The 25,667-nt window shown below is 49.1% G+C and overlaps 1 protein-coding gene across 1 annotated transcript in view; it reads left to right on the forward strand.

Moving 5' to 3' along the window:
- Window positions 1-19,518, forward strand: part of BACE2 (beta-secretase 2) — an 80,114-nt gene extending 60,596 nt beyond the window's left edge. The window contains exons 8-9 of the mRNA XM_081301474.1: window positions 1,007-1,175; window positions 16,098-19,518. Coding sequence (XP_081157600.1) covers window positions 1,007-1,175; window positions 16,098-16,351 — 423 coding nt within the window. The 3' untranslated portion in view covers window positions 16,352-19,518. The remainder of the gene's footprint in view (window positions 1-1,006; window positions 1,176-16,097) is intronic.
- Window positions 19,519-25,667: the final 6,149 nt, after the last annotated feature.

Below are 25,667 nucleotides of genomic sequence, written 5' to 3' on the forward strand. Positions count from 1 at the left end.
GGTTCAGGGTGGGGCTTTCAGGCCTCAGCAATCATAGGCAGGCAGATGACCACCAGTGCAGCAGAGTCAGGTTATATCTATGATATGTGTGCAAATAGGGCATAATAAATCTTGCTATTATGTATAATCATAATGCACCAATAAAATTTAAAAAAAATAATAGCATACTTTAGTGTCAGCTGACAGGGCAATTCTGATTTTTTTTTTTAACATAACCTTAAAAATGTACTTACTTTCAGCCTAAATACCACTAGTTTTTCTATTTGTGCTATTTTAGTTTAGGGCAGACAGTTTATTCTGAGATCCAGCAAGACTGAAGCTTCCCAATATTACAAGATGTATGGCTTGGAAAAATCTACTGGGACATACACAGAAAGGACCGAGTAAAAGATCCAAGTTCGGTTTGCCCAGTGTTAGGGAGCTGCTTGGTCGCATCTATAGATCAGTGTCCTTGGACTCAGGTCAGGCTCGGCACCATCATTCACTCAACACAGCCACGGAGTCACCCTCTGCCAAGGTGGTGACATCTAGGGAGGAGGTGTGGTTCCTGTGGCCCTGAGCCAGGGTCTGCAGACAGACAGTCCAACAATGACAGGGCCATACTGCAGGGACGGTTCCCCAGAACAGCAGCCACTGGATGTCCACCTACAGACAACCCTGAGGACAGTCACCTCCTGCCTCGGGGGCCTTTCCTTACCTTCCCTGCACATGGGAAGTGCAGTGAGGCCCCCCTCTCCATGTTGGTCTGATTAGACAGACAGACAGACTCCTTCTGCGTAAGTTACAGGTGGCATGTGTGTCTCCTCATGTTTCTGTTCCTTTCCATAAGCATGGATGTCACTATGCTTTTGATCTTGTCTCCTGGGGGCAGGGACTATGCTGCCATCTGTCTCTCTGTGGCTCCCCTTCACCATGGGGGCCTCCAAACCTACGGTGACCGTCACTGTTTTGTGACGTCGTCCGACTGGTGCCGTTTCTTCTTCTTCCCTCTCCTCTTCCCCCACAGCTTTACATCCAGCCCATGATGGGGGCTGGCCTGAACTACGAGTGCTACCGATTCGGCATCTCCTCCTCCACCAACGCGCTGGTGATCGGTGCCACCGTGATGGAAGGCTTCTACGTGGTCTTTGACAGAGCGCAGAAGAGGGTGGGCTTTGCTGCCAGCCCATGCGCAGGTGAGCGCTCCTCATGTTAAGCGGGCACTTAGTGTAAGGGCACCAGCTGGGAAGCAGGGCTGCAGGGCAGGTCAAGCCTGTCCTCGGTCATCAGGTCTCACCCAGAGAGCAGAATGGGTGGCCGGGTTGTTGGGAAGATGCAGTGAGATAATCCATGTCCAGTGTTAGCCCTGTGCTAGCACAGGGCAAGTGCTCAGTAACCGAGAGTCACTATAGTTACCTCTCAGGTAAAGTGAGAGTGGCCATGCACCCAGAATACATATCCACCCTGGGGCCTTGGTGTTGAGTCCCAAGGTTTTGTGTTTTATTTTTGGGGTGCTGCCTATAAAACCCAGGGCCTCACACTTGCTAAGCCCATGCTCTGCCACTGAACCATATGCACCCAGGCCCTGAATTACAGGTCTTTGACAGTTAAAGGAACATAAAGAAGAACATTCATATACAAGCTGTGTATATTTTTCCCTCAACACAATCCTCATTATGAAATAAGAAATAAACACCTATCACTGCTTTTTCTCAAAATCCTAAAATAATAAGACCAAGGAGCTCATTTTTCTTGTGAAACTTATTTGAAGGGTGGTGTGGGGCAACCCAGCGAGTTGCTCTGCAGAGTCTAGCTTGAGGACTGGCAGGTCTTCCTATGAAAGCTGAGCAGGCTGCTCTGATGGGGAGTTCAGGCAGCACCTGGCTTTAGGGTGGATGGGGCACTAGCGGCTAGCAGTCCAGGCTTGCCAGGAGGAGGCCAGCCAAAGGAGCCAGCACACAGTTGAGCTGCGGGAAACTCATGGACGGACAGTCTGCCCAGGTAGGTGGCCAGGATGGCTGCAGCGTATCAGACCTGGAGTTCAAAGGGCTGAAAAAATCGGGGCTGCCTTGGCCTTGGAGTCAGAGACAGTGAAATGCTGATGTTGTGCTGGTTAGATGCCGAGGGAGAGAGGAATTGTAGATCCCTGGGGTTGAACCACAACTGACAACAGAGAGGAGCAGAAGAGGCAAAGACGGGCTCAGAGTGAAGTACGAGATCTCTGTGTTGTGAAAGGAAAGGAAATTTGACTTGATGGGGAAAAGCCTTAATCATGAGACAGAGCTGAGGGACAGGGAGGGATGCTGGACCGGCCCCCAGGAGCCTCATAGGCACCTTCACTCTGTTCCAGTCCAGCTGAAGAACGTGGAGAGGCCAGGAAGGTAAATGCCACATGATCACAGCTGATTGCTAGGGAGGGAGTTTGGGTTTTGATACCTAAACCGTAGTCTGAACCTGGTCATTAGGGCAGGGGAGTGGTTCTTCTCATCCTCTGACAGCACACCAGTGTTTCTCAAAGTGCTCAACAATTTGGGGAATGGAAGAAGAGCAATATTTAAAAAAAAAAAAATTTAAGTTGTAGATGGATACGATCTTTATTTATGTATTTTTCTGTGGTACTAAGGATCAAACCCAGTGCCTCATGTGCCTCATGTGTGTGAGGCAGGTGCTCTACCACTGAGCCACAACCCCAGCCCCAAGAAGAGCGGTATTAAAAGGAAAAGCTACCTCTGGACATATTCTGTATGATAAACCCCCAGTCTGGGACGCGTGGGTACCTGGCGGGGCACCTTGCTAGGTGTCAACGCACACTTAATCAACTTGGTGCAGGTGAGCAGACCTGAAGTCCACGAGATTGGCCGTGTTTTCCACCCTTGAGATCAGACGTCCACTTTTCCATGTGCATTAACTTCCGCCTGTTAGGCTGTCACTGAGTGAGTGTCGCTGAGTGTGGGGGTGAGTGGGACCACACGGCCCGAAATGCCACCATATTTTCCAACTGTGAATAATTTACTTCTTTTTGACTGAGGGGATCTTAAGAACTAAAGCAGTTTTGCACACCATTTCTGTTCTCTCGTTAAATACGGATACTAGGCGACAGCTGTCCTCACGTCCACTTTGCTGAATACCTCGGAGTGGAGCGGTGGTGAGTTTCCCAAGTGAATCGCTGTTGGAAATGGCTTAACATGGAGTGTCTCTGGGCAGGACCACACCGTTTCCTGCTTTTCTCCTGAATTATTTGTTAGGTGCTCTTATATAAGATTTTTGGTGTTGTTGCTTTTTTAAAGTGGATTGAAGGTTTTGGCACTTAAACATTTGATTATGCTGGCTGTGGGAATATACCCTGACTAGGTCCCCTCTTCAATGCAAATTACTTAGCCATTAAAGTAATTGCATCCCTCAGGGCTGCAATTAAAGGAGCTGTTGGTGCTCTATAGAGCTCTAATAAATGGAATGGTTATCCTGCCTTTCCTTTTTAAAAATCCTTCATTTTCAATTATAAAATGTTTAAGGAGTAGATAGATGTTTTAAATGTCAGAAAATGACAGTGTCTGTGGGGGATTAGCCCTGGACCGCTGGAGGATGCCACAGCTTGTGGGCACTCCAGTCCCTTGGTGTACCGTTGCCCAGAACCTGAACACACACTCTCGTATGCTCTAAACCATCCTTTCCTGGTACAGTGTCAGTCCACATAAGTGGTTGTTGTGCTGCACTGCGTAGGGAACAAAGGTGAGAAGTCTGTACCTGGTCAGTCCAGACTCAATTTATTTCAAATATTTTTAATCTGTGTTGGTTGACTCCACAGAGGAAGAACCCACGTATACAGAAGGTTGACCCCACACACCTCAGGCACACTTGTGGAGCATCCAGATTTAACATGTTGACCCTGTGACATATGTTCTTCAAAAATGTGAAGAAATTTTTTAAAAAAGCAAAGCCAATACCTCATTCCCACACCTTCCCCAGAGTTACCCTTTATCCTGAAATTGATAAATATAATTGCCACACATTTACCATTTTACTAGATATATAAGTACTTTACATTATGTATAAATGTAGACTGCATAATGATTTTCCCCAAGACTTATCAGTTCCTTATCGCTGTTTCTTGCACAGTTCTGAGGGTCGGGAAGGGAAGCGTGGTGGGCTGGCTGGTTCCCACTCAGGGTTTCCTCTCACAAGCTGCAGTTGTGACGTTGGCAGATGCTGCTTCCAGGCTCACTCACACGGTGATTGGCAGGAGCCCCCATTCCTCACCATGAATGTTCTCAAGACAGGGCACCTGTGATCCAAGGTGTGCACCTGGACGCCCAAGGTGGAAACAGTCCTTTTCTGACCTAATCTCAGTGGTGACATGCCATCACTTCCACCCCCACTATTGGCCAGCAACCCTATTGCGTGTGGGAGAGGACTGCACAGGTTAGGCACCAGGAAGCGGGGTACTTTGGGAGCATCTCAGAGCTGCCTAACACACACTTATGGCAAACATGTTGGCTGGTTAGAGGTTGTTTTTGTTTTCTTTCTGTTTTTCAATTTCTGTGAATGCTATGGTAATGTGCATATACTTTAACTTGATTTCACAGTTCTGCATTAGATTTTCTAGATTTTCCATATTGATATGAGTACCAGGACATTTGTTTTAACTGCTATATCATATCTTCGCGTGTGAATAATCTCAGATTATTCACCCAATCTCATGTAGATTAGCATTTGGGTTGTTTCTCATATTTGCAAGTACACACAGTACTACAGGGAACATCTTTGTCACATGAACGAGCAGTTCTCCTTATTCTTATTTAAAATTGTCCTTTTGTTTCTTTTGTCAAGATGGGTGGAGGTTCTAATGGTATTTTGGTGAGCACAGCCTTCAATTTATAGGTTAATTTGGGAAGAATACCTATTTTTATGATATGAAGTCTTGCCCCAAGAATGTGCTAAATTTCTTCATTTGTTTAGTTCTTCTTTTATGGTGTACTGCAGTGTTTTGTGATTTTTCCCCCCATAAAAATTATATGTACCAGGCACCTCTTAGTTCCTGCTGTTGCTGTAGATGGGATGATTTAAAATAGTGTTTTCTAGTGGGTTGTTATATAAGTATGCAGTTTTTTTTACATTAATCTTTTATCCAGTCACATCACAGAGTTCCTATTTTATTTTAGAGTCACTGGATTTTCCACTAAGGTACTCAAATAATCTGAAAATAATACATTTTAATCTTTTATAATCTTCACATATTTTATTTATGTTTATTATGTGATACCTTCTGAGACAGTATTGAATAGAAATGATAATAATGGTCATTTTTGTCTTTAAGGGGAATACTTCCCATGCATCACCATTGAGCGTGATGAATGGGGAAGGCTTGTGGAATTTCCTTTTTAATCCTAAATTTAGGGATTCATAGTTCTTGGAAGTGTTTGGTGTGAATAGAAAGACTGCTTGACGATTTCTTCTAACATCAGACATGTGCCTGTTTTATAACTCAGCAGTTCTAATCCCAGGTGTATGCAAAGAAATGTGGACGTCTACCCAAAGTCTTGACCAGAAGGTTCACAGCAGCTTTGTTCATAAGAGAATGAAAGCAATACATCATTTAGGAATTACAGAATGGTACTCCCATGTCCTTCTCATCAAAGAGAAAGCCAACAAGTCATCAAAGGAGAGTGGGTTAAACAAATGGTTGACTTTTCATTCAGTGGAACACTACACTGCAGTTCTTTCTCTTGAAGAAAATTCTCTTTCATAAGAGAATCTTAGAAAGACTTTTCTTATGAAAGTCTGTGAAGGGGAATTAAGAAAACCTAGAATTCATATCTCAATCATGAATTTTTAAAATTTTCCATATAATGTATTTCAATGTAATAAATGTTCACTTTGTGTATTTACACATTTTAGTCTTCTGCTTTAAGACAGTTGGGTTGACTGTCCCCTTTTAAATAACTTTTCTCACTAAAAGGTTTTTTTTTAATTTATTCAACAACTTTTATGTTTAATTTACCTTGCATAGAATATATGTAGGATATACGGATTAAACGGCCTCCCTCTGGAGACTATCCCATTGTTCCTTATAACATTAATCAAACAGTCTGTCTTTTCTTTACTAATTTGAAATCCCACAACTATTACACATCAAATTCCAGTAAATTCTGGAAGATGGATCTTTACTCCTGGATTTCCTATTCTTGCTCATTGATTAATATTGGTTCCTTTCCTTATTCTTTTGTGTAAAGCTTCTCTTTTCTTTTTTCTTTATTTTTCTTTTGTTTTATGACCATTTGAATCAACTATTTAAACAGAAGATCTTGTTGGTATTTTGTTGAGTTGTTAACCATTTCGAATGCAGCTTTTGTATAATTCTGCATCCATTTTTCTACTTTTCTTTCATTGATGAAGAGTTTGTCTTACTTTTGTGGAGACACTTTCCTCTCATGGTGGACATTTTTGTTCGGTTGTTTTGTAATTTTTTGTTGAGCTCCTCTTTGGTGGGAGTGCTAATTTTCCTCCTGGGAGAGTTCAGTGTGCCTGGGGTTGTGAGCAGGTCACCATAAAACCGTTTTGTGGTGGTTACTGCTTAGTGTCCTCTGACCATGAGAACTTCTAGGTTTCTACACTAAGTTGTGTGAATTTAGACTCCAACCATGCTTGAGGTGGAGGTTTGAGGGTTCCAATTCTCATGGGAGATTCTTTCTTGCCCTTCTCCCCAAGACCTTCTGCAGACCTCAGGCCGACTCGAGCTTCCGAGATGGTGGAGATTCCCCGTCCCCTTCCACCAATGGGCTAGACTTTCACAGGCGTCTCAGCCCAGGTGTCCACTCCTTAGTGTTCAGGGCATTGAGATCCCAGCAGCAGCACCTACTTCTGGTCAAGGAAGGGCTTTTATTTCTGGTCTCAGCTACTTATTTGGAAATTGGGGGAGAGCTGAGGGTAGTGGATGCCCCTGTATTTCTAGCTACTCAGGAGGCTGAGGCAGGAGTTCAGGACAGCCCAGGCAACATAGCCAGACCCTGTCTCTTAAAATAATCGCGGGGGGGGGGGGGTAGGTCAATGGTAGAGCACACGCTTGGCATGCATGAAACCCTGCACTCAACCCTCAGCACCCCATAATAAATAAGTAAAGTAGATAAAAATCGGGGGTAACGTTCTATCCTTATGGCTGTGTTGTAATAGGAGCAGGTGCCACCATTACACTGATCAAGTTGATGGAGCCCCAATCTTTAGGAGCGTCCCTTCTCTCCCAGTGTCTTTTATCTTTGTTTTGTAAGAGGACTCTTGGTTTACAGGGTCTGGCTTCCCTGAAAGGGCTGGGATCAGGGAGCAGTGGAGGTTCCTTGGTTAGAAATCCCTGGAAGCTCTCCCACACCACACAGTTGACCTCGACTCCATTTTCAGCCAGGGCATATCACCGGTGGTGCAAGAGCCATGAGTGTTTGGACAAGTTCTCAGACGCTTCCCTTCTGCTGCCCTGCCCCCCACCTCTGCTCCCACAGGGAACCGCTAATCCGGTCTCCCCCAGATCCACCCGAGGAGGAGAGGAGCGGCAGTGCGGCCTGGGCTGGCGGCTGCAGCTGGGCAAGTAGTAGTGCTAAGTCTGCAACTCTGTTATCTCAGTGCCTCGAAGCTTCTGAAATACCATCCATCTCTTTTTATAGATTGAGACATTTCACACCCAAGAACTGTATAGCTTTCAGCTTGTCCAACTTGAAACGCATCATGGATTGCGGCAGTCATTTCACGGCAAGGTTTTCTTGCCACAGGTCGGAGTGGATCGTCTGGTACAGTCCTGTGATTAAAAATAGGGAACTTGGTTGCTAAGAGCAGAGTTTCAGAGCTAAGCCTCTGCTTATCCACACAGAATGTGATCAAAAGGTACCAAGACCAGGGGACCCCAAGGACAGGTGGGGCGTCACCCCTCATTCTGCAGCAGAGGACACCTGGCTTTCACATGGTGGCAAAGGAAATGGGTCCTGGGTCCAGAACCCCTGTCATTCCAGCCTACTCTTCCAAGTAAACCAGCTCCATGCACATGCCCTCTCTGCCCGTGGGGTGGTTCACTTTGTGCTGTATGTTACGGGGACATCTGACCCTTGTAATCTCTGTGCTTGCTGACATAGAACTTCCCCAGGAGCTGCTTATCAACCCAGTCCTGACCTTTGGGGGATGACAGACAAAAGGGCCCGAATCAAAATTTCTACCCAAGACATTAAAAATAACAAAATAGTAACAGCAGGCAGTGGCCTAGCCCCACCCTGCCCCACACCTTGTGCTAAACGCTGAGCATCAGTTGATATGGTTTTCCTCCCAACAACACTGACCTGTAGGGGCTGTAATTGTCCCTGTTTTACAGATGAGGAAACAGGGTGAAGGAGGTAGTTCAGATCCCACAGACCACAGTTAAGCCAGGACTGCCCGGCTCACAGTGGGAGCTTGGGTCTGCATGGCGGAAGGCCAACCCCAGAGCCCATGTCCCTCCTGCCCACTGTGTGCCTGGATCTCTGGTCTGTAAACCCACAGACAGGGTTAAAATCTGTCTCTTGGTTGTAGAATCGGCAGGTGTGTAGGAAACATGCAGACCATCAGTGACGGCATTTCCAGAAACTGCCCCTAGAAGTGACTTGAAATCCACTTCTTCCCAGCTGTGCTTTCTGTGGCAAAGGGCAGAAGACGGTTGTCTGCAGCCGAGGCTTGATGTCTGACAACCTTAAACAGGGGCTGTTTCCAAAACCATTATGACTACTATAAAAGTAACCATGTGTGTGTTGATGGAAAGTGTATGTTGGGATCTTCTTGTTTCTCTTATACACACCCGTCATGTACAAAAAGTGTGACTCAGGCGTTCAGCTTGAAGAACGGTACTGAAGCCTGTCTTCCCGACCTGGCCTGGCTGAGGCTGGTTCTGTTTCTTTAACCCAAATGTGATCAGGTCCCATGTGTCACTTTTTGACATGCTTTTTAAAAAAGTTTGTACCTATTAATGGGGTTTGTGCAACATTTCCATCCTGCATACAGCAGGTGCTGATCAAATACAGCCTCCCTTTCCCACCCTGCCCCGCCCTGCACCCACCCCAGTCCCTCACGACCACTATTTTGCTTCAGGTGGACATGTTTTAGCTTCCACCCGAGAGAGTACATGTGAGCGGGTCCTTCTGTGCCTGGCTGGTTCCACCTGACGGGACGTCTTTCTTCTGTGGACAGCAGGACGTCCTTGCCCTTTGTGGCTGAGTCATGCTCCCTTGCGTCTGTGCCCGTATGTCCTTTATCTGCTCCTCTGTTGATGGGCATCGGGGTTCGCCCCACGTCCCAGCTCTGTGGACAGTGCAGCCGCCAGCCCACACAGGCAGGAGCGTCTTCGACACGCCCACTCCATCTCCTTGGGACGTATCCCAGAAGTGTGATGGCTGATCGTACGGAAGATCTATTTTTTGACTGCCTTTTTTTCTTTTGATTTTTCAGCCATCTTATTGAGACATGATTCGTATAAACAAAACAGGTCCTGTTGACAGGTACAGCTCCATGAGCCCTGCACGCGTGTGTGCCCGACACTGTCACCTGTGGAGGAGGCTGCCAGGTGCTGGGTTGTGCTCCCTGCCTCCTGGCCCTGCTCCGCCACCCCCTCCCTGGCAGCCGCCCCTACCTTCTGTCTCTGGAGATTACTTTCCACTTGCTAGAACCTTTTATAAATGGAATCACAGCACGCATCCCTCTGCCTGGCTCCTGCGCTCCGCGGTTATTTCGAGCCCCGGTTGCTCAGTGCACCAGCCGCTCACGCGTTCTTATTCCTGAGCAGAGCTGGGTTATAGAGATGTACTACGATTTGTTTACCTCCTTTCACCTGCTGGTGAACTTCTGAGTTGTTTCCAGTGCGAGTGTTTTCACTTTATAAACAAAGTTGCCTGGGACCAGGCTGGGCCTTGCTTTTTTACCTAATTTGACTACCTCCGTTTTTTAACTGGGGTATTCAGTTAAAAATGTTCAGTGCCTGTGCCCCTCACCAGCAGGGGTCACATCCCAGGAAACTGTAATAAGTTGAAACTAGCATACAAAAAAAGTGCATTGAGGGCTGGGGCTGGGGCTCAGCAGTAGAGCACTCGCCTAGCAAGTGCAAGGCCCTGGGTTCGATCCTCAGCACCACATAAAAATAATAAATAAATAAAGGTATCGTGTCCAATGACAACTGAAAAATGAATATTAAAAAAAAAAGTGCATTGAGCCCACCTGGCCCCCTGCCCCCCACAGCTCAGTGGCAGGCACACCATAGGGTGCCCGGAGGTTCCCCTCCTGACCCAGAGCTGACTGGAGCCGTGGTCTGCTGCTGCCCCATGTCAGGAGGGGCTCACACCCCTGCTCAGTCCAGGAAAAGACCCCAGCCCCCACTGTGAGCCGGGCACCTTGGCCTAACTGTGGTCTGTGTGACCCTCAGTGTCCTCATCTGTAAAATGGGGACGATCACAATCCCAACACATCAGTCTTATTGGAAGGACAACCGAGTCAACCGGCTGTCAGTGGTGTGCAAACCCTCCTGTAGGAACACATAGGAGGAGAGTGGTCGTCCACAGGACAGGTGTGTCTCACTTCCTGAGAGCCTGCCCAGCTGTTCTCCAAAGTCTGGCTGTGTCGCAGTACGTCCCCCTGCAGGCCCCCCTTCTTCCTGGCCCACATCCGATATTGCCATTTTTTTTAATTTTAATAGGTCTTTAGCATCATCTTATTGAGGTTTTAATTTGCGTTTTCCTAATGACGAATCGTCTTGAACACCTTTTCCTGTGCTGCTGACCATTCACTCAGCTTCTGTGATATAGAGTTTTTAAAAATCCTCTTGTCCGTTTTTGTACTTTTCCTCGTTATTCAGAGATCTTTAGATTTTGAGGATGTGAGTCCTTTATCAGAAATGTGACTTGCAGATATTCCCTTTCAGTCTCATAGTACTGTCTTTGGAAGAGAAGTTCTTTCATAGATTGTATTTTTTGGTGTTGTAAGAAATGTTTTTTGCTCAAACAAAGAATTCCTCCTGTGTTTCCTTCTGGAGTTTTTATAGTTTGAGGAATGTGTCATTTTGTTTCCAAATGTTTGGAGATTTCCCAGATAGCTTTCTGTCATTGACATCTCATTCAATTGTACTGTGGTCAGACAACATGGTTTACAGGGATCGACCCTTTTAAATGTTCTGGAGCTTGTCTTGTGACCGAGGACTCGGTCCATGACAGTCAGTGCCTGTGTGCTGTTGGAAACAGGCGCATGCTGCTGCTGCGACTGTACCCTTGCATAGTCCCAAGCTGGTCCTCTCAGCTGGTGGTGGCCCAGGTCCTCTGTACGACTTGTCACCTCCATGTCCTTGCTCTGCCTCTAAGAGAGGGGCCTTGCCATTTCTGACTGCTTTTGTGGACCTGTCGATCTTGTTCCATGGGCTTTGAAGCTCTGTTATTAGGTCCAAAAATGTTCGGGGTGATTCTGTCCTGGGCACGAGCAGGACCTTTGCTAGGACTCATGGAGTCACTGTGTTCCCTCCTGCAGTTCCCTGGCTCCAGCTGCCTGAGGCAGGCAGAGCCCCTCTGGGCTTCCTTCGGTGACATCCACAGGGGACACCCTTCTCCACCCTTTCTCTGTTAACACATTTGGGTTTCTGCATAGACAGTGGTTCCTTATTGGCAGCGTAGGGCTGGGCCTTGCTTTTTACCTAATTTGACAACCTCCGTTTTTTAACTGGGGCATTCAGACAAGAGATTGGCAGATGACAGCCTGCGGGCCAGATCTGACGTGGAGCTTGTTGTGTGAGAATGGTTTTTACATTTTTAAAGAGTTAGGGGAAAAAAAATTAAAAAGAACATGTAGCCCAAAAAACTCTAACATATTTTCTGTCTGGCCCATGACAGAAAAAAGGTTGCCAGTCTCCTGGCGATGATTGACAGGGCTGTTTCAGTCTACTTTCTTGCTACAGGCTGAGTATTCCATATCCAAAATGCATGAGACCAGAAGGACTTCAGATTGTAGGGTCTTCATACTCTGGAATATGAAGATACTCTGGATACCTCGAGTGTCTGCAGAGGATGGGATCCAAGTCTAAAGTTGACATCCACTTAAATTTCCTCTGCACCTTATTTGCACACCTCAAAGGTCATTATATGCAGTGTATTTGTTGCGCCTGCTTTTGGATTGCACCTCTCACGTGAGCACAAGTGTACACATTTCCACTGTGGCTTTATGTTGGGACTTGAAAAGGTTCAGATTTTGTAGCATTACAGATTTGGAGTCTTCATAGTGGGAGTGCTCAACCTGGATTTGTTTTTTCTGTGTCATTGGATCTTTGTTCCCCCTCTTATGATGTGGCTACAGCCCTTTTTGTATCAAGTTCGTTTGTTTCTTTGTATCTCCCTGGCTCCCGTGCTAGCTGGACCTCTTTGAGGAGTTGCTCTGAGGTTTACAGGGTGCACCCCTAGCTTCTCACAGTGCAACCCTCGTGTAATCTAAGACCCACTTCCCCTCCTGTCCTTCCTCTTATTGTATGTTGTATACCACTCAGGACATTGTCATTGTTTTTGCTTTAATTGGCCAATGATCTTCAAGTATTCCATATTTAAAGTGAGCCAGGAGTGATGGTGTGCGACTCTGGAGGTCAAGGCAGGAGAATAGCAAGTTTGAGGCCAGGCTGGGCAACTTAGTGAGGCCCATCTCAAAATAAAAATCAGGCTGGGGCATGTAGCTCAGTGGTGGAGGACCTGCCTAACATGTTCCGTCCCCAGTACAACAATAAATAAATCAACTAATTACAAAAACCAAGTAAGAAATGAGGATTCTTGTAACACGCTAGAGAGTGACCACTTTGGGTTTTCTTCATCCCTTCACACAGAGCCTGCTTCCCACCCAGTGCCCTTCTCTTCTGCTTGAAGGACTTGGTGCAGATCTGCTCGTGATGAGCTCTTTCAGCTTGTGTGAACCTGACAACATCCTTATTGCATTTCATTTTGGAAGTTTTTTTTTTTCTTTGCTGGGAATAGAATTGATTTTCACCCAGTCCTTCAAAGATGCTTCTTCATGGTCTTCCAGCATGTTTCTGACCTGAAGTCTTCTCTCATTCTTATCCTGTTTTTTCGCTTGTATCATTTATTTTCTTTCCTTTTTTAAGATATTCTGCTTATCTCTTGTTTTTGGCAATTCACTAGGGTCCTCTTTCCTTGTTCTTAGGCTTGGGGTTTCTTGAGCCTCTTCTGTTGGTGGTTTATGGTTTCCACCAAATTTGGAAAAATTTTGGTTATTTTTCTTCAGTTATTTTTCCTGTCTCCCATCCCTTCCTTTCCTATGAATTCTCTGCCGATGTAATTTAGTGCCTTGGAATTTTCCTGGTGAACTGATATTCTATTTAGCTTTCGGTGTCCTCTGGGTTTTGTTTTGCCTAGTTTCATGGTGATGTCGTTAAGTGAGTAGGTCTCCTCTGAAGCAGATCCTCACTGCACCTGGCCATGTGGCTCAGGACTCTCTGGCATGTCACTGGCTCCCCCAGCCTCCCCAGGAGGTACAGTGACAGTAACTGCTGTGGTGTCCTCTGATGCTGTCGTCTGTATCATTTCTTACTAAATTTCAGCTGATTGGTTTTCTTGTTATAAATTGTTTTCTTGCTTCTTTTTATGAACTCTAAGTGGTGTTTCCTGCTTCTTTGCATACTCGGTGGCATAGACTGCATGTGACCTTCCAAAGTTCGTATGCTGAAACCTCATTCCCAATATGATAGTACTTGAGGGCAGGGACCCTGGGAATGCGACTAGGGTCCTTGCTAACGTGATCCCAAAGAGGTCCCTGACCCCCAGCATATGAGGACACAGTCAGTAGGCAGAGCCGCGTGTGGACCAAGAAGCCCTCACCTGACACAGAATCTGCTGGGGCCTTGACCTTGGACTCTCCGATCTAGAAGAGTGAGAAATAAATGTCTGTTGTTGGAAAGCCTGCCCCCAGTCTCTGATACCCAGTGTAGCAGCCTGAATGGACTCAGACACTTGGCAGTATTTGTTGGATGCTGGATATGGTGGACTTTTACTAGCCAAGCTCCTCCATCTGTAAAGTAAGCATACGCGTGTGCACACACACACAAGTGCACACACACCACGGTGACCTGCTGTAGGAAGACACGGGCAACTGGAGAAGGATTCTTACAAATCCGCGATGATAAAACATAAAAGGTCAATCGTTTTTGTCCAACAGCAACCCTCTCACAGGCCAAGGGCGGTGAGTGTCTTGAAGCCAGGTGGGGAACCGTCGTCCTTGTTTCCTGTGCTGTGTGGGGAGAGGAGTGGGCTCTCCACGCCATGCAGCTGGGCATTCATGCCCACTGGGCTCCCTGTGGACGCTCTGCCAACAGGTGTAAAGAAGCTTGAAAGTGAGCATGCTGGCCCTGAGTTTACTTCTAGGCGCTCTTTCTGAAGTTGAGAATATGAACAACGGTTTAGGCTCCACCTTTCTTGCATCCTGTCTACACTGGTGCAAATGCCGAAGGCACAGAGAAGGCCACAGTGGGAAACTGGTCAACAATCTGATACACCCGTAATTTGGTTTTGTGTGTGTGTGGTCAGCAGGATAGCCTGGATAAAAAGTAAAAGATGTGATTTTAATATAGGTAGTGTATATATTAAATATATATATATCATATGTAAAGTAAAAATAGAGTTTACAAAACAACAAGTATACCACCACATAGTCCCATCCTGGTTTTAAAAAATCAGTGTGTAGAAAACGATGGCGCCCTATGATATCAGCGCTATTTCTAACTGGTGAATTGATGAGTGTGCTTTTATCTCCCTATGTTTTCAGATCTTTCTATCATAAACATATATTGTCTTCATAGTAAAGAGTAGGGTTATTTTTTAGTTATTTAAAATGTTTAGTAAATATGTGTCTTGATGGTGGTACAGGCCACGACCGGCAGCCTCCTCCAGGAAGGGCCAGGTGCTGATGACCTTAGGTGTTGCTGATTCATGGTGCATGTGGCTGCCCAGCCACTGGAGCACCGGAGCACCGTGGACCTCACACATGAGCAGATGTGGCCATGTTCCAGTGAAACTTGATGTCCAAAAGGAAGTGGCAGGGGATTGGCCCAAGGATGTCCTGGCTGACAACTGCTGTGGGCACCCAGGGCTTGGGGTGACCGAGGGCCGTGCCCACAGGCCTTCCTCATTGCCCATCTTTGCCTGGGCCCTTAAAAGTCCACTAGCCAGAAAATGTACCTTCTTTACAAAGGACCCAGGGCCGTTTCCCTCGTTTCAGACCGTTACTCCATTATTATTTTGACTTGTTCTTTCCTCAATTGAGAGGATCAGATTCAGCCCCAGGATCTTGGGGCTCTAATCACAGGAAAATTAGATGCTTGGCGGTGTTATTTGGGGGGCTGAGTAGTCGTTTCTGCAGTTAAACAGGAAAGAGGGACAGCAAGGCCTGTTCCTTTGTCGTTCTCAGGGTGGAGCTCAGGGCTCAGCGCTGCCGACAGGGGAGGTGGCCCCGACCCGCCTGCAGGGCTCCGGCACTCTCTCTGTCATTGAGTCTTGACAGCAGTGTCCTTCCCTGTGGTTCTCCTTGTCACCACGTGTCGTGAACTAGATGCTGCATCCTTTGGGTTGGGGTCCCCCAGATGCTGAAGATCCACCCGTGGGACACGAGTGGGGCAGGGAGGGTGTGCTGAGCCAGGCGGACGCCAGGGTGGGACGTGAGCTCCAGCTGGCGCTGCAGAGGACACAGCCGTGGGCCAGGCAGGCACGAGTAGATTCCACTAGAATTCCCGCCCCCTTCCTCTTCCTCTGAGGACACACAGCAACGCCACTTAGCTGGCTACCAGGCCCAGGCCCAGGTGTTGTCCCCACCATGGCACTGCAGGCTGTGGCTGTGCATGCCCTTCTGCAGGCTCCCCTCCTCTCCGTGGCCCCAGCTCCTGCAGACCTCGGACGGTGCTGCCCTTGCTGTGCGGGCCTGGATCCCTGAAGGCACACTGTCCCAAAGCCTCCCGGCTCCCAGCACTAGGACATCCCAGCCTTTGGGACCCCAATGTGCTGCAGGGAGGTGGCAGCCGGGGTCCTCCGTGCGCTTTCTGCTGGAGGGGACCGCTGAGCTCAGAGCCGTGCATCTCTCCCCTTCTGTCTCCCCAGAGATGGCAGGTGCTCCAGTGTCTGAGATCTCGGGGCCCTTCTCCACCGAAGACATAGCCAGCAACTGTGTCCCCGCCCAGGCTTTGAATGACCCCATTCTGTGGATCGTCTCCTACACCCTCATGAGCGTGTGCGGAGTCATCCTCCTCATCCTGATCCTCCTGCTGCTCATCCCCTTCCAGTGCCAGCACACGCCCCGCGACCCTGAGGTCGTCAACGATGAGTCCTCTCTCGTCAGGCATCGCTGGAAATGAAGAGCCACGTCTGACTCTCTGACCTTGACCTTGGCTCTCCACAGGACTCCGCGTCCACGGTGCCGCGTGGGTCAGGCCAGGCTCCTTCGTCTGTGCGTTGGTTGGGAATCTCGTCCTGCTCCCACATGCCTTCCAGATTCACTGTACCTTGATTATTCTTGATCTTAAAGCTTCCGGTTCTTCTTTCCTACTTCCAAGAAAAATGGTAATAAAAAACACCTCGTTCTAAACCAAAATGGAGTGGATCGGGCTTCAGGCTTTACGGAGCTGCAAACTGACCAGGTGTGCCATCAAAAAAAAAAAAAAAAAGGCAAGCCATGACTGGCTTTCTTTCTCTAACCTCTTGAAAAATGTGTGTGCAGAGGGTTCATAACCCTGTTAGCTTCCTGGGAGCTTTTGTATTAATAGTATCTAAGGGTATTTTGCACCAGGCTTTGGCGTGGGTTTGGGTGGCACTGGAAGACTTTGCAACATGGTGCAGGAGGAGCCATGGCCCCAGCCCTCACCAGCCTCTCCTGAGACACGGGGTTTCCTTCCTGTTGAGGCACAGGTGAAGGGGACCTGCTCTTTTGTACCCAATGAAGCTGTGCTATTGTTGGTGGAAAGTTAAAGTACTACCTCTATGACTTTGCCCAGGGTCCTGAGACTGGGTGGGGTGGGGCAGCTTGATGCCAGCTATGTCCTCACCCGCCAGAGTCCTCATCCCACCAGGTGAGAAGGGTCCACTGAGCTTGGTTCTGTGGCCATGCTGGCCGGGACCACACACCCTTCCTCCTGCACAGCTCAATTAGCAGGGCCTTCAGGAGCGAGACAAATGCGACTTTGATGGCAGAGTTGTCTCTGTTTCTAGGTCTTCTCTGGAAGTGGGTTGGTTGGCCCCCTTCTGGGAAACAGAAGTGGCTAAAGGCCCACGCTCTGACCCACTGCAGGGGAAGCCAGGGGAGGGACGCGGAGTAGCTCTGACTCTCCCTGTGCTCTGAAGCCATCTGCTTCCCTCTGAGAACCAAGGGGCTTAGGGTGACTGCCCGGATGCACTCAACCAGAGCTGTTTGGCCGTCGGCCTTTGTGCATTTGGCCTTTGGTGACAGGTGTTTAGTGGAGTCCTTGTTTGGGGGGAAATCCCCACTTGCTGTCGCTCATTTGAGGCCTTTGCCAAAGAGAAGTGGAGCCTTAACTCGCTGCAGCCGGCTTACGTGACCTGATGCAATCAGAAGGTCCCAAGCCAGTCTCCCTTCTCTCTTCACTTTGCAGTGCTACTGGGGCGGGTTCGGTGTATTATAGAATTCCTATCAGCAGTGCTAAGCACCCCCCTCCCCGGCAGGAGTGTTCTTGTTGTGTGTGTGGACGTTCAGGCCACCTGTTCTGCTCATGAGGTCCCTGAGTCACCTCCATATTGAGAAATACATGACCGTGCCAAAGAGACATGGGGGCCACCCAGGCAGGTCGTGGTGAGCTCGTAGATGCTGGCTAAAGAATCTTCTGTGAGATTCCCGAGGGGGAAGAGCTGAGCTGGATCTGAGAGGAAGCTGAGTACACAGAGGGGAGAGAGGAGTGTCCTCGCCTGCTCTTGTCTTGGCCTCTGCTAACCATCTCAAAATGTGTTGCAGAGCTAGACATCTCTGGCAGTGGATTTCACTTCTTATCCCGATGACTTCTCCATGGATTCCTGTTTTGTGGGCCTCTTTGTATCAAAATGAAGCCAGTTATCCTAGACTGCACCTCCTCTTTGCTGAAAAAAACCTGACCCCTGAAATAACAGGAGGGGTGCAGGGTGTGGCCGGCAGCTGGGCTGTGGGTCCTGGGGCAGGTGCCGTCTGTTCCTCTTTGCTCTCCTGGTTTCTGAGTGGGGATGGTTCTGCCACTGCAGATCAGCAGGCACAGCTCTCAGAATACAGAAGCCGAACAAATCAGGTTCCCCGGAGGCCCTGGATGGAGTTTGCAATAATGCTCTTTGCTGAGCATCTAATTTCCCTACCTTTGCATCTCCGATGCCATTGGATGTGACAATTTAATGGGAATGCTTAAATTACAAAAGCATAATTTAGCAACAAGAGTGGAACAGACAATTGAATTTAGGACACTTTCCTGGCATGCATTGCAGCTGAAAATTGGACTTTGAGTCCAAACTGTGATAGTGACACCCACCTCCTCAAGTTATGTAAATTGAGACTGCCTGGCACACCTGCAGAGAGATTTGCTTTGAACAGGAAGGGAGGCTGCAGCCCTTTGAGGGTGTCATTTTTTACCTTGCAATTCACCATGGAAGGTTCTGGAAAACAGCCCTGGCCTGAAAGGAGCAACTGAGCGATTGCATGTTAGAAGCCTCCTCAGCTTCAGAGTGGAGCAGGTTCTCCATGAACCAGCTTATTTTAAGTAGTGTGCTGCTTCCTTCTTGATAACTTACTCAGAAGTCTGAAGCGAAGCCCTGCCTTCGGAAACTGGAACTATTTATAAAATACAGCAAGAAGCGAGGTGGGGGTTGAGTCTATTTCCCCCTTGGGAATTTAAAGGAACCATGAGTGCCTGGTATCTGACCCGCTGGCACATGTCCCACGCCCTATTGCCTTTCTTCTGAGCCCAAAACAAGTGCCTGGCACTGAAGAAGCCATGCCCTGTGCAAGACCCCAGGTGCTCCAGCTCAACACTGTGCTTCTGAGCCCGGAGAAGGTCGTCTCAGGGCTCATCCTGAAGCCCAGAGGTTTGAGTTGGAGATAGCCTTGGGGTCAGTGATCAGAACTGTGGAGCCATTCCCAGCAAGACAGCGGTAAGGACGCCATGGAGCTTGGGGCCATAGATTTGGGGATTCAGCTGCAATTAGGGGATTCATTCTCTCCCTTAACAGGAGAAAGAAAAGGAATCATTTAATTATTTAGTAAAAAATGGGGGTTTGTTGAATTCTTCATGCTACATCCCATTTGGTGGATCTGCCACACAGGGTCCCATCCTGAGTTCTGGCTTCCTGCCGCCCCATGTCCCCAGGAATAAGTCAGTGCCAAGCTGTGTTTCATAACCAGGAGTAATTGGGTTTCACAGCCTTTATCCTTATTAGTGGAAATCAGATAATTAGGTAGAAACCTAATATGTTTTCTCTTGCACAAACTATTTAGAATTGATTATGGAACCATTCAGGGAAAAAACTTACCCTAAGATTTTTTTCTTTTTTTAAAGACAAACTGCCCAACACCATAAAAGGTACAGTTGTGGGGTCTGCCAAGGGAGAGACTAGATTTTTAGTACTAGATAAACTCCACAAATCTCTGTTAGGCTTAACATTTTTTAGACTTGAACTTGTGATTGTTTATCAATTCAAAAGCCATCTGGGAAAATTCTTTGGGGGTGGGGGAGGGGATGATGCGATTTCCAGTGTGCTGACTGACAGAGAAGCAGGTTGGACGCCTTCAGGAAACGGGCTTTCATTCCGGCCACCTCAGGTTTCTTTCTCACAGTTGCTGGATCTGTGGAGATGTGATTTATTTTAGAGATCCAGGCCCCAGATTGCAAGAATACTCAAGATCGTGTTCCCATCAGCATTAATGGCCTGAGACAAGGTGGGCTGGTAGCCTGGGAGCTGCCCAAGCTGGGGAGGGATGTCCACTCCAGAGACAGAGTGCAGGGTCATCGGTGTTTGGTAGACTCCGGGACGAGGGCGGAACAGGAAGGAGCCACAAGAGAGGTGGACCCACAGTCTGCATTTGTGCCAAGACACTGTGGGCTGCTGTCCCAGGGTGCTCTCAGGGTCCTGGCCCTGCCCGCGCTGTAGTGATGTCCCAGAGGGTCCTCTCAGACTGGTCACTGCAGGAGAGGAGCCATGAGACTGAAGGAACTGGCTTTATAGCCATATTTAGAACCCTGTTCTAGTAAATAGAGAGGCCCAAACTGCCCAGCAGGACCCAGGCCTCAGCCTGCAGGTCCAGGGCTACGACTGAGGATTTTGGAAGGCAGGGTCAAGAGGCCAGGGGACCTTGCCAGGTTACCTATGGGGTCTGAGCTCCTGGGAAGGGCTCCTGGCAGCTGCTGCCTGGATATTCCTCCCCGAGAACAGAGTGACTCGGGCCAGCCCAGCCACTCTGACCACACTCCTTTCCCAGACACTTCCAGAAAGAAGAACTTGAGGGAAGCCAGGTCCTTCCTCAGGTCACTGCTGTCCGCCTCCGAGCCCTGCCCCCAGGGTGGCCCCCAGCCTCAGCAGCCCTAGCAGGTCCAGGAGGCCCCAAAGGGAACCTCAGTCCCATCCAGCATTAGCATGGGGCAGGGCCACACTGAGAATGGGCCAGGCCCGTCCCTTGGTACAGGTGTGGTGTTTAGGATGAATGGGGCCAGGCTGGCCCGTACACAGGACGCACCCACAGAGCCCCACACGTCACAGCCCGAACAGAACCTTGCTGGTGTGGATCTGTGACTCTGCTGTGTCCTCCCAGGTGCTGGGTGTGGGGTGCAGACTTGGTTTCAGGTGACATGGCTCTGCTCACAGCGGGGCCTCTAGAAGGAGACCAGCAACCTGGGCCTCTCTTGCCACCAGCCCCACTTTGACATTGATGTGTGTCTGGGGTCTCCAACGAGCTGGGAGACAAGTTTTTGTTCACAACACAGGCACAGACAGGCGTATCACGAGGAGCCCAGTGTCCCCCCATGGCCAGGTCTCTTTCTTTCTGGTAAAGGCCAGCTGCGGACTCTGAGCTGTCTCCTGATGTGAGCAGGTTTCCACCTGTTACATCTTGGGGCTCCACGGAAGAGAAATTTCACAGGTTTCACGTCTCTGAGCTGGGCTCTCAAAGCAAAGTGTTCAGAGGGCATTCAAAGGCTGTCTTCTTTTGAGATCAAGGGGGTGGGGGAAACTGCTAATCAAGGATCTGTTAATCAATATTAAAAATCACAATAAAATTTATTAACAAATTGTATGCAATTTTGTGTTCTTTGTTGCTAGGGGTATGGAACTGGGGGTCACCTCCCCCCACCACAGTTTCCTAATTGTGGATGCGATGTCACACATGGTCATGAGCAAGGGCGAAAGTTCTGTTTGGTGTAGCAATTGCTCGGTACACGTGAGCACTCGGAGAATGAACGGGATCTGTCACGTGCTAATGACAGATTCATGGGATCTAAAATGACATATTTTCTACCATTTCTGTTCATCTTTACTGTTGACCATTCTTGAGGTTTAAAATGCCTGTGTTGGGGCATTGGGAGGGGCCACTCATCTCTCCTTAAAGTGACGGGCTCACTGCCACGTGGGCAGTGGCCGTTAGGGTTCTGGTGGAAGAGCTTCCAGCCTGCACTGAATTCTAAGCAGATGCCAAAAGTAGAGCCTGGCAAAATGTATTTTATGCATATCTCAGATTTATATCTTTTAACACATGATTCCTAAGTGTAACTTGTATTTCTGGCAATGCTTAAAATGATTTTATATTTCCCTTTTGGAATTTTCCTCCATTTCCAGCACACTGACTTTAATTATAGTTGTGATTTGAACAAGAAGATATTCATTCCATCTTCGAAGGGGCTCAGCGGCCGTGGACAAATGTAGAAACGATTGCTGTGCAAAACATGGAGTTTTCTAAAATGACCTTATTTTTATACTTATATGCTGCACTGATTTAAGATATAGACCACTGAAAAGGAAATAGAATATATTGGTTTATTTGAATAAATAAAACTCTAACTTGTTGGGTGTGAGTTTTTTGTTTGTTTGGTTGGTTGGTTGGGGTATTTTGGGTTTGTTTCTTTACGGACTTCAGTTGTTCAGGCCCCACTTCTGAGATCACTGGGTGGTGTGTCATGGGCTGTTATGGCCACTGCTTCCACGTGGGCTTCTGCAAAGCAAAGACAGAGCTGAGTGGAGGGGCGGTCACAGGCTCAATGACTAAGATGCAGAACATGCCCAAATGGGGAAAGAATAAGGTCCTTTAGGATCTGAAGACCACACAGGGAGTGGAGGGGGCGTGCCTGCAGAAAAGAAATGGAGGACACACCACTCACTGGTCTCAGGGATTGGGCAGGACGGTCCTACCTAGTCTTGAGGCTGGTGTGATGGGACTGGGGATGTCCAGGCAGGTGTCACTCCCACAACCCCCTGCAGGGAGGTGGCATTCTCCTGGTCACCAATGGGAAACCAGCCCTCAGGCACTTGTCCAGGAAAACAGCTAGAAAAGTGTGTGCCCCAGGAGTAGAAGCCAGCTCTGTCCCCCTCCAAAGCTATACTCCCTCTGCACCCCACACTTGCCTCCTGAACCCCACCCCCAGAGCCTGAGGCCTCGTTTGTGCCATGAGGATCCTGCTTAGTGATCTAGTCTCTCAGGCACAGCAGAGACACTTGGTGAGTGAGGCCACCTCATCCAGAGCTATGATTCAGCTGCAAGACCGCCCTTCAAAATAGGGTCGTTACTCACCTTTGTGTACCCAAGGGAAAGGGGGAAAGCAATTTCAAACTATTCAGGCCTGATTGGAAGGCGTCGCTAGAGTTACTGGAGAAAACGAATAGGACACGTACTTTCTAAGAGCCATGAAGATCCCTGGGTTTCCTATCCCTCTCTAAGCTGCCCTCGCAGGCATGGAATTCTATACAACACGGAACCTTAGGCGGCCTCACAGGCGTGATCCCACGTGTCTGCCACGAGGTGGCGCTGTTGGGAAGTGTGGTGGTCCAGGTTTGTGCTCCTAAAATTCCTTCTTTTTTTTTTTTTTTTTACAGTTTTCACAGGCAGGTTTTATCAAGTGTGTGTATGTGTAAGCTATATTCCCAAAAGTGCCTGAGGATGCCAAGCTCTTAACTCTGCTACCAGAGAATCTGAAAAGTAAGCTGGCTAGCTATGTAGTCAGTCTTCAAAGTTACCCCCAATTACTCATCTCTATTCCCAAAAGGTCCCTAGGTGTTTAGACCAAACTCTCCAAATGCTCTCTGGGAACATCTGCTTGGCTGAGGGAAACTGAAGCCCAGAGTGGTGACAGAAAGTCTCCAGGCTCTTCCTGGGATGGCCCAGTTGATTACCAGACCCATGATCACAACCACTATGCCTTTATAAGATTAAAAGTGAGAAATCGAAAGGAAGATTGTTTTTAAAAACTGAAGATTTGCAAACGCCATAATGCTACGAGGCTCGAATACTGGAGAAAATATTCGCAACAAATGAATAGATAAAAACAGAGTTCGAGAGCAGCAAATTCTGGCCACATGCTGTGACATTTCACCTTCAGAACAACCCCTGTTGTTCATACTGTTACCAAAAATCTTTTTTTTTTTTTTAATGCAGGGTAGAAGACAGGGGCACAGAGAAGACAGACCAGGGTAAACAGGAGGGACTGGGAGGAGGCCACCCTGCAAGGTGACCTTCCGTAAGCCAAGACCCTAAGCATGACACCAAGGTACCAAGCACGAAAGCAAAAGGCGTCCAGCCCAGCACACACATCTCATCCAGATAAGCAGGTTGTATGAACTGCCTTGACGGCTGGGCCACGCTGGGTCTGGAGTCTAGCTAATACCTAGAGATGGTAAGCTACCCCTGGGAGCCTCCCTTTCAAACACAAACCCAAACACAGCCACCACCTCTGTGGGCTCTCACACTCAGGCCACTGTCTAGCCCTGCCCTTGACACACAGGTCAAGTATTGGACAATGAGCACAGCCTCTGCCCCAGAGCCAGCCTGTCCTCAGCCTGCTGACCTCACCTCTGCCCCCCACCCACCATGGAAACCACAGTCCATTTGCCCTGCCCCTTCCCCTCCCCCTTGCTGTCTCTCCCGTTCCCTGAGTGGCCCTGCATGTAGTGCCATGGCCTTTCAGCCATTCAGGGATGTTATCTGCTCCCACCCCAGGGTATCCCTGGCCACCCATCTCTGAAGCCACTTGGCACCCAGAGGGATCTCTGTGGTTCCAACAGATCGTTCAGCATGGAGCCCTTGCCTGAACTCGGTCCCTGATGTCCATGATGGTGGGCAGGTCCAGGCCCCAAGGGAGTCAACCCCCTTCCCACTGAGTTCTCTGATTCCCTGAGCCAAGGCCAGATGTCTCCTGCTGCAGGCTTGGTGCCCGCAGGTGCTGGTGGCAGAAGCCAGCAGGACCCTCCTCGGGGCTCTGCCCTCTGCACTGGAGCCGCTGGCTCAGCTGGCCAGTCACCTTCCGCCCACATCAACTGAACCCTGTGGTGAGGGGCAGGGAGCAGAGGGAAGAGTCGGATGGGGCGCCCCCCTCATGGGGACCTCCCAAGGGCCCCAGGCAGCCCCCAACTCAAGGGGTGCAGGAATGTCTGGGGGCCTTGGGTCCCCAGACCCTGCAGCAGGGTAAGAAGCATGGAGAGGGTGACCCCAGGCCCCTGCCATCCTGCCCTGCCATCCTGAGCCCCTCTGCTGGAAGAGCCCTGAGTGTCCCCAACTCAGGGGCAACAGGCCGCCCATAGTCTCAGGTCCTGACTCCTTCCAGGCTGGCACTGGTGAGAGACATGCTCTTCCTCTCCTCGTGTCCCCAAGGTCTCAGGGGCTGAAGGAGGGCCAGGACCAGGGGCAGTGCTCAGAAGGCCCGACCTAGGCCCAGGGCCTTAGCTGCGGACATCAGCATTCACAGGAGGAGATGACCTGGAGAGTGTCCCTGAGGTGCCCAGCTCAGCCCGTTGCCAGCCATGGGGCTAGAACAGAATCTGAAGGGTCCGGGGAAGGCAGAGAGGGGCCAGAAGCCAGGCTGAGCATCCCCACATGAGTCCAGCCAAGGGCAGGCCAGGCTGGAGTGGTCAGAGGCTGGGTTTGTGTTCAGCCCCTGCTCTGAGGCCTCTGCCAACGTACTCAGACTCAAGAAGGAAGAGGTTTCTGCTGTCCTTACAAGAGGCTAGCATCACTGTGCCCTGTGGAGGGCTGGTTCTTGTATTTCCAGCCAGTGTCCACTCTGCACGCTGAGAAGTCACTAGATATGATCAGCCACCTAAAAGCTAGGTGGCAAGGCGCCCGCGATCCCATCCTCCAGGTGACACGCCCTGACCCCTGAGGTCCCTGCCAGCCTTCTGTGATTTTTCAGGCCATCCAGCATCTCAGAGGTCACTGATCCACACTCCTCCAAAGGGGCAGGGCTCTCAGGCTCTTGGTCACAACACACTCACAAATAGCCAGAGACAAGGAGAGTGACTTCCTGTACGGGAACGCTGCTCCCCCCCAGGAAGTGGCCTGGCCTGAACCACCCAGCTGCCCATCAGGGAGCTGGGGGCGGGCTGAGCCGGTGCAGCAGCTTGCAGCTGGCCGAGCCTGAGCCCAGCCTGGGCATGAGTGCTGGTTTCACCTCTCGCAGAGTCCCTGGGGACAGTCACCCAAAGCTCAGGTCCCTGGCAAGCTTGGAGCCC

Source organism: Spermophilus citellus (assembly GCF_964194105.1).
Source record: "Spermophilus citellus genome assembly, chromosome: 7".
Classification (NCBI taxonomy): Eukaryota; Metazoa; Chordata; class Mammalia; order Rodentia; family Sciuridae; genus Spermophilus; species Spermophilus citellus.